The following is a 9367-nucleotide window of genomic DNA, read 5'->3' on the forward strand; positions in this document are numbered from 1 at the left end:
GCCGATATCATAGTTGAGATTCTTGCAAGGCTAACAGTGAAGTCCTTATGCCGCTTCAGGTGCGTATCAAAACCTTGGCGTTCTCTAATCTCCAACACCAAGTTCATTGCACTGCACGATAGGAAAGCCCTCGAGGATAAACATGTATATCTAGGGAGACGAAGAGTCATATTCACCGTGCCAATTAGTCAGTTTTACTGTTTTTACTCTTTGGACCTAGATGAGTTTCTCACCCGTGCAGATGATCACGATGGTTTGGTAATGGCCACCAAGCTCGATTTTGTTCACCAGGAACTTTCTGCAGATGATTTTTGGAACCCCATATCTACGCCTGCAATAACTTGTTGCTATTATACAACGTTAATAGTGGGTGGCATTTGGTTAACCCTGCAACCAGGGAGATAAGAAAAGTAGCAGAGACACCGTCATGGTGGATGATCCGTGGGCAATTTGAACCTCGAATTAGCATGATAAATGGATTTGGATTTGATTGCTCCACTAATGAGTACAAGGTGGTTATGGGGCTGTGGTTCTTCAAAAAGAAGGATGATGATATTGAAGGAGTCATGTATAGTGTCTATACACTGGAAACTGATTCTTGGCGAACTATCGAGTGCCTCTTCCCCTACTGTCCTCAAAATTCTCCCGGGATTTTTCTGAATGGAGCTGTTCATTGGTTGGGGATGTCGACAGTTGGAGATGGCGATGGACTTATACTCTCGTTACTATTAGCAGAGGAGGTTGTTCGCGAAATTCAACTCCCTCTCTTAGATGATTCTCAGTATTGGTGGGCAAGACTAGGGAGTGTTTAGAGATTGCCTGTGTATAACGTTCAAGGAATACGAAAATGGGTACTACGATGAGTTTTGGGTCATGAAAGAATATGGGGTGAGCGAGTCTTGGACTAGAATGAAAATCTCTACGCCATATCACGATTTGTTACACTTTGGTTTCTCTACAGAATCTCATGATTTGATGGTGCGTGACCAGTCATTTGTTATGTACAACTTCAAAGAAGACAGTTTTCGCCGAATTTGTGATATTACTGAAGTGAGCGACCGTGTTCAGAGTGTTGGGACTTATGTTGAGGGCCTTGTTCCACTATCGACCGACAACAGGTTGAATAGGAGCTGTAGACAAGATGAATCCAGTATCAAAGAAGCAAGAACAGAAGAAAAATAAATAATGACCATGATTGTTAGAAATCTCAACCCAGTTGTTGTTTATGAATTTTCTTTATATATGAACAGAAATTCCGGTAATGTTTCCTGCCAAAATAGACAATCTTATGACATCTTTGGTGTGCTTAGTCTCACACTCTCACGCTACGCTTTTTGAACTGGTGGAAAGTGGTCTGCAACATTTCAATTCTACTACATAGGTCTCTCTGTTATAAGGTAGTAGAGTCCAGACTCTGAAACATGAAAACGATTCTTAAGGTGGTACTCCTAAGAAGCTTTTCAGTTGATAGAAAAATAGTAATACAGAGGGACAAGAAAACAAAAAAGGTTCTTACAGATGAACATGAAGAATATACAAGCCTTCTATCTTTCCTCTCTTTACAACAATCCAACAACACAACTCAAATGTAATCTGTTCTCCAAGCCTCTCAAATGATGACCTAACAACATGCACCTGCCAAATAGTAAGAGAAAAAAATAGTCAACCTTAAGAGTTTGAGTGAAACTAGATCAAATAGTAGGATTGAAGAAATTGCACATGGAAACAATGTTGAGCATGTGCCTCGGCCTATGTCCACATGCACAGTCCAGAACTAATCTTCAAACGAGAATGTAATCCACACTCCCCCATCTTACAATCCATACTCTACTCTAAAAGCCTTTTTCTTTTAGTTTTTTCAACTCTAAAGAGAATGGATTGTAAAATAGGAGCGTGGATTGCAATCCCCTTATCTGAAGGGAAGAAGAACAATGATAAAATAGTTACCAGAAAAGAAGCTTTGCTAGATAATCTCGTGAAGTCCGTACAGTATCACAAAGTTCGCCATCAGAATCTAGAACATTTTCTATATTCGCTTTAACTAAATCTTGCTCAAATTCTGAGGATTCTCCATCTCTAAAGAATCTCTGCAATATATTTTGAACAAGTTGGTGTATAATCTCCTTCACCTCTAATGATGAGGGCCGAGATAGCTCTGTCACCTGTTAAAACAATAACCAATAGTGTCATAAGACTGGAGCTTAAACAAAAATCAACTGCAAAGGCGGCAAAGCACAGTGATAATTAATACCAAAAAAAAAATAGCTATTACCATATTAGAATCCAAGGACCGTAGATAATCCAACAAATCATTTCTGTGTCCTGTGTCATATTCTAATTGCGTATTTTCCTGCTTTTGAGCTTTCAGTTCCTGAAACAGCACAACAAAAAATTTACACGTTACTCATAAGTTTGCAGAAAGCACAAGAACTAAATCCCAGACTGTTAATGTATCTCACACAACATTTAACTTCACAAGGCCTTTCTGACAGTAATCAATTAAGGCAGAGACCAATAGCTGTTATTTTATACATCTGTGAGGAATCTAATGAAAAGCTCCAACAATGTGCATTGCATATATGAGGAGCAAGAGTGCATTACAGAAAGTTCAAAGTAAAGGACTTAAAAACTAGAACTTGGAATCACAGAAAACAAAACAAAAGATGCTTTTGATCATGCTTTAAAAACTATAAGTAGAACCAAAAGCCATCCAAACTTGAACCCATAAAAGAAGATGAACAAGACCAAAAAGAGCTTAAAAGCTAAAACTTGGAAGCTCACAAAGAAAGGAAACACAAGCTTTGACCATGCACTCAAAACTAATTTACAAACATGTTGAAGAAATGAACCAAACCTCATAAAATTATGAACATTTGAGTGAAAACGCTCACCTCCTTAACATTACTCAACTCTGATTGCAACCGCTGGATGTAATTCAAAGCCTCCGGAGACAAATCCCCGAAAACCTGAGGAATAGATGAGTCCAAGTACTGATTACTCCCCCCAAATCCATTCTCACTATCCTTTTCCTCACCATCCACCACCTCCGAGCTCCCATCGATCTTTGACCCATCCAAAGCCACAGAATCCTCCATAGAAATGTCGAAATTCCTCATCAACGATATCCGATACTCCGCGTTCCACAGCGTATACCTAAATTCATTTCAATTCATTCAATTTTGAACTCAAAAATCTTCGAAATTCGGAAATGAATTGTGAAGGTGAATTACCCGGTGATGATGGAAGAGGCGAGGAGGCGATCGAGCGGAGCTCTGGAAACCCTAACGGTGACGGAGAACTGATCGGACGGAAGCAGCCCCAGCATAGTAGAGATGGTCTGCTTCATCGAGTCCTTAGCGGAATCCGATACGCCTTTGGAGATGACGGAGCTGTCAAGCGGCTCAATCCGCTTGAGCATGTTGGCGATGACGGAGAATCCGCGGTCGAGGCCGGACTTCCGAGTGGAGACGAACTCGTCGGAGACGCCGCCGCCGTCGACGCCGGAGATGAGGCATCGGAGCGTGGAGGAGAGACGACGGCGGCGTTGGAAGGAGGGGAGCAAGGGGCGGGCGAGGAGGTGGCGGGAAAGCGGAGGAGGTGGGAGTTGGCGGTGGCGGGAGTTGAGGGAGAGGTCGGTGATGCGGGAGAGAGTGAAAGCTCGAGCTGCGGCCGCCATGGAACAACTGGCTGGACTGAGCCGAATCTTTTATTATCTTTCTGAAATTTTTGGTTTTTGTTTGCTTTTGTAGCTCGGGCAATGGTTAGGAGGATTCACCTGGCATTTCAACACAATTACAGATTCGGCCCTTAGTCAAGCTTTTTTTTTTTGGTTTTTTTTTTTTTTACCTAGCAACCGAAACAGCTTTTCAACAGTAACAAGATAGACAACAAAAAAAATTGTATGAGAAATTACGTGCAACCGCAATTATGGTCAGAGATTTTACTGTATATTGGAGTATTGATATGTTGATTACTTGAGTTGGCTACAAACACTGGCGGAGCTGAACATAGACCAAGAGGTGTCATGACACCCCTCAAAACCCTCAGACATTCGCTTTATATGTATTTGTGTTTGAAATCAAGATAATTTAGAAGGTTTACTATAACCTTCTCCTATATTGGCCCCCTTCTTGTGTATTCTCTGGCTCCGCCGGTGACTACAAAGTAGTCTGAAATTTCTACATTGGTAAAGAATAAGGTGGCCAATGTCTTGCAAGCTTTAGACAAAGTGCAAGTACAACTATCCGTCGGCAATTTACATTTTGTTTTAGGAGTTAGAGTCCTTTGTGTAAGTCGGATCCAGAATTAGGTCAGAAATTAGAACAATACAAAGTAAGAAGTCTTACAATATAGTCGGGCAAATGCTACACTCGGAAGGATAAACACCAAGCAAACTTTTGAACTAATTTGTAATCGACTTCTACAAAAACCATGAGGATTTGGTAGTGGCTACCAACTACCAAATAGATTGATTTCTAAGTGATGAATTATTAACGTTGAACGTGGTTCACATTGGATTTAGGTATAAGGAAGTGCGATCATGGATTGGCAAATCATCATAACACCAATAAAGAGAGATTAGATGGTCACTTAGATATAATTATAGTAGCCAAAATCATTTTAGATTTGGCATCTAATTCCAAATGACCAAGAAGAAATAGGTGAATGACAATTGAGATTTGAGAACCAAGTATGTAGAGTCTGTGGTAGGTCCAACTAAGCTTCAACAAGACAGGAACCCAGCAGTGGACCAATTTTGGTGGCGACTGGGAAAAAATGGATCAGAGGCTACCTGCAGCAGCTCTAAGACCACAAATGGAGTGATTTGACCGTTGTAATCCAGTTGTAGTAACTAACAAAAGATCTATATCGTTCTATAGATAGTAGATATTTGATGAGATGCATAGATGTGATCAGATTTCATCGAATCCGACTGAGATCTCCGGTTCTGAGAGCGACCTAAAGTTCATCAATGGAAATAAGCAAACTCAGACAATGGAGAAAGACACCACAATGTGGTAACGAGTACAACATGAGAAACCATAACGAGGGGAAACACACATTGGATTGAGCTCCATCCGATAACAAGTTTACAACACCAAACCACAATCATTTCGTCCCACAGAAGATAAAAGTGCTGACCAATACAAGGGAACTAAAAGTATTTCAAAATGAAAGCAAGAGTAATGTATCTAAGATACTGGCAGTCTAGTTCACAAGAAAACTAATGACATTAACTGGAAAGTAGTAATAAAGAGAAAACCTATGCATCGACTGTGCTCACTTGTTGCCACTCGCCATCAACAGACTCTTTCCACAATGTTACTTCGTTATTTCCATCAGCCACGGCCAGTAGGTTTCCTGTTAGTGACCATGACACCCTCCAAACCGGGGTCTTAAAATCATTTAAAACCTTACCCTGCCATTGATCGCCTTCTTTGGCCACAGTCCAGATAATTACTGTTCCATCCTGTGAACAACTTGCAATGGTGGACTTAGGAAGTCCCAAGTTGGGTGCCCAGGCAACATCTCTAACCCAATCGGTGTGCATTTGAAGAGCGGGGAAGCAATCCATCTTCCAAGTCCCATTGTACAATTTCCACACCTTCACTGTATTGTCGCAGCCACCAGAGACCAGCTTCTGAACAGGTTCAAGCATGCCAGTTCCAACTAAAGAACCAGGAGCCATTGATGGAGCCCACGAAACGGAGGTTACTCCAACAAGGTCTGCTTGGTCTATCCTAGTGGTGTCCCAACCACCATCTGCCCTAGCAGTGCAAACCGAGATGGTCCCATCAGAAGAACCACAAGCTAAGATGAGTCCAAGTTCATGAGGCGCCCAACAAATGGAATTCACAGACGCACTATGCTCATTGAAAACATGAGCCTGGTACCACTCATTTGGATTACCCTCCTTCCAAATTATCACTTGGCCATCATACGAGCACGAAGCAAGGATCGGCCCAAACTTGGGATGCGCCCAACCCACCTGCCACACAGGACCTCTGTGACCTGACAACGTAGCAAGGTGCTGTGAACTCGCATTGCTTCCGACACCAATTATCTTAATAGTGGTATCTGATGAAGCTGATGCTAGACGTTTCCCATAGTAATCCATGGCAACATCATGAACAACATCCTGGTGACCCGTTTCAATCTTCTGCCCCGGCATGGTCCCAAACTCTTCTCTTAACCTCCTTTCCTTTAAATTTTGCCTGCGTCTATCTCCTTCAACACTTACCCTGCATTCTAATCTTTCTTAGCAAAATTCACCATTATTCAATTTTATTAACAAATCTAATCACAAGGCACAAGTCATAAAATTTCATCTACCAACAATTGATTATCATATTAAAGAACCCTATGAGCCCAAAATAAAGCAAAATTCCAAACTATATAAACTCGCATATGAACTTACAATTATATATATTTTCAGCTTAATTTCACAGCCATAAAATAATTCTTCTACCAATTCAAACATTCTTAAGCTCCTTAACGAAAGATCCAGAAACGAAGTCAATAGATCTGAAATCCAAAACCTTCTCCTTAGAAACTAAAATCAGGGCAATACGAATCGAGGATGGAGAAACGAATTTTACCTGGGTGAGAAACAGAGGAGACGGCGTCGTATCGGATCGGAATTGCGTCTGAGTTGAGTTGAGAGAGAAAGCCTGTAAAGAAGAATGGTCGCTATATTTCAGGCTGGAGCTCAGCGCGTGCGTTCTTATTTGATGATGTTTTACAGCCAATCAGGAAGCACCATCTGTAATTTAACTAATTAAACCAGTAGTGATATTTTTTCTGAGCCCAAACCCAAATTTGGGCGTCAGCCCAAATAAGCCCAGGACCACACAAGTATAAAAGCTGCTTGCATCACGACATCTGGTTTCATTAGTTTCATGGGCAAGATTTGATTTTCGTAAGTCTTGTTTAATAGTTCGACAGCCTGATGATGCTGACGACCAAGTTTTGGGGGAACATGGGCACCCTGATGCTACCTTCGAACTTTCGGAGGACGTGCAACAATGAAGGATACGTCGAAAATAGGTCTTCCGGCAGCCTGGAGAAGTTGAATTCCTCGCTTAATGTGGGTGCTCGCGTGTAGAGCAGTATTTAGATGGACAATGTGTGCCTTTTGTGATAATTTTATTGTTTGAGTATTAGGTTATGGAACTATGCAGTTAAATGGGATAGTGTTGGCCAGTTTTAATCTCTTGGAATTTCGCATTCAATCCACACCTAACCGAGCAGCTCTCCGCATCCTCTGAGCCGTGAGCAGATTTCGTTTCAAGAGCTTTACAAGAAAAACGTAGTGAACAACGGCAAGGTGGTGGAGTTCCACTTGATTTGGGAGAGCATGAAGCACATAAGGCCCAACCCAAATGAGAGGAAGGGTGAGCCGTTGTCGTTGGCCAATTCCAGGGCATGCTACGGTTCAAGCAAAGCGGCCAGGATGTGGTGGGTAGTGGTGGAGATTGCCGCAGTTGTTTGATAAGGAGAGGATTGGAGTGAAGAAGGAGGATGGCCTGATGATTTTGCGGGAAACACGACCTGAAAACGATCTTTACCCTGAAGACCAAGGACGGTCAGGCACACAGTTGTCGTTGACTGACACACCCGCGCTTTCATTTTATACGAAAATGGCTAATTAAGGGCATTACTCTTATCTGTAAGCTCTCTGCAAATATGCCTTGAAATGCAAATGGAAAACTGCTTTTGCCTTTTCACAGCTCCGCTTTTGATTTTTTCATCTTTCGTGTTTATTGAAGCTTTTGTCTATTTCCTGCCTAAATATATTTATTTTTCATTTTTCATTTACTTTTCAGGATGGATTTATCAAGACGTGGTTATTCACTTGAGTGGGTGGGTAAAGAGTTAATTTATGTACGCTAGTAAAAGTAGAAGACATATTTTCACCAAGCTTTGCTGTTATTGGCAAATTTAAGTGGTCAAAATCTCAATTAATTTGTTATGACACCACCCATAATGCTGAAGTCAAATTGGTAAATAGTAAGTTGTGGAGCTACATGATGTGATGAAATAAGAAAAAGAAAACATATATAGGATACTCCACCGTTTTAAGTCCCTCTAGGTCTTACAAAAATGACGCCCAGATGTATCCAATTAGGATCATATATAAGGGCCATCAAATATAAAAGCGATTATGATTGCAACAGTTTCGTTTAAAGGCTATCTTGAATCTATCTGTGAGATTTTTCTTCACAAAACTTATGGTGCCATGCAGTTAATTTTTGAAATGATATGTGAGATTGATTTTTCTTAAAAACGCTTTTGGTGCCTAATCAACACGTTGTCCACTTCGATATAATCATATTATAAACATTTATTAAAACTGCAAAATTACTTAGTTAGTGAATTAGGACCCAAGGTTATCCAGACGGCCTAATTAATTTAATACGTGAAACTTAACTAGTTTACCTATAACTGAAACCGCATGTATTTGTTGCCAATTGGGTTATAATAATTTGTTATGTGAATGTTAAGTTAATTTGAGAAGTGTTTCTTTGAATGAGATGAAATTGTGGCAGGTCGATCTAGCTTAATAATCACATTTAAGCTTGCCTGCTCGTTGCCCAATGCAAAATTCAAAATATATAAGAGAAACAATAGGAGGCCGGGATTAGATGAAATATTGCAGATCTTTTGGCTTGTGGATTTTCACTACAGGCTCTGCTGCAAGTAAAGGACATACACGAAGAGGGAAGACATCGATGCCAACGATTTCTATGCCAGAGCTGTATTCAAATTCTTGTACCATTTCAATGTTAACCATCATAGTCTTAAGCTACTGCATATCTTCCCATTCCATTTGACTAGTTATTAGGCTCTGGTCTCCACTGAGTTTGATGCACCCAGCTGCCTTCTGGTGCTCTTCTGTCCATGACCTATTTTCTCTAACTCATTACAAAGAATAAAAAAGAAGAAAATGTATATTATTACAACGGTAAAATCAAATCCAGTGGTCACCCCCACCTACCACTATTAGTACAAGGCTTCCCTCCTATTTCGTGTGTCTCCGTTTTCTGTCAGAGTGAAGACAAAATAGCGAGAGAGAAGAGAGAGAGAGAGAGGCGACGAAGAAGCTCTGAAAGTTAGGGTTTCTTAGTTCATCAAAGCGACGCCGTTTCATCACTCCGCAAACGCGATCCCCAAGCCGATTAGCGATTTCAGATGGTACTGGTTCGTCTCAGCTCTACTCTCTTCAAATTTTTGTCCATTTTTTTTTTCTTTGGAGGTGGATTTCTCAACCGTAATGATTTTGCAGGAGGAGCTCTTCAACTCGGATCAGACGAAGCGTGTCGCCGGCGAGCTAGACCGAGCGACCGCGTCGAACCTCAACTCGGCT

At 41.1% G+C, this 9367-nt stretch overlaps 2 protein-coding genes across 2 annotated transcripts; both read right to left on the bottom strand.

Annotated features, from left to right (window-relative positions):
* Positions 1–1105: 1105 nt before the first annotated feature.
* LOC101310919 lies at positions 1106–3676 on the bottom strand. The gene is made up of 6 exons (XM_004304918.1): positions 3231–3676; positions 2892–3153; positions 2273–2371; positions 1948–2162; positions 1517–1635; positions 1106–1414 (listed from the first exon to the last, which is right to left on the bottom strand). Exons 1-5 carry the CDS (start codon positions 3674–3676, stop codon positions 1560–1562), a joined length of 1098 nt encoding a protein of 365 aa, XP_004304966.1. The 3' UTR covers positions 1106–1414; positions 1517–1559.
* A 1371-nt stretch (positions 3677–5047) lies between these two features.
* Positions 5048–6633, bottom strand: LOC101306934 (protein SEC13 homolog). Its single transcript, XM_004302335.1, has 2 exons — positions 6600–6633; positions 5048–6249 (listed from the first exon to the last, which is right to left on the bottom strand). The coding sequence occupies exon 2, from the start codon at positions 6170–6172 to the stop codon at positions 5264–5266; it is 909 nt and encodes a 302-aa protein (XP_004302383.1). The 5' UTR covers positions 6173–6249; positions 6600–6633; the 3' UTR covers positions 5048–5263.
* Between the last annotated feature and the right edge of the window lie 2734 nt (positions 6634–9367).

The sequence above is a fragment of the Fragaria vesca genome, linkage group LG6, assembly GCF_000184155.1.
Source record: "Fragaria vesca subsp. vesca linkage group LG6, FraVesHawaii_1.0, whole genome shotgun sequence".
NCBI lineage: Eukaryota > Viridiplantae > Streptophyta > Magnoliopsida > Rosales > Rosaceae > Fragaria > Fragaria vesca.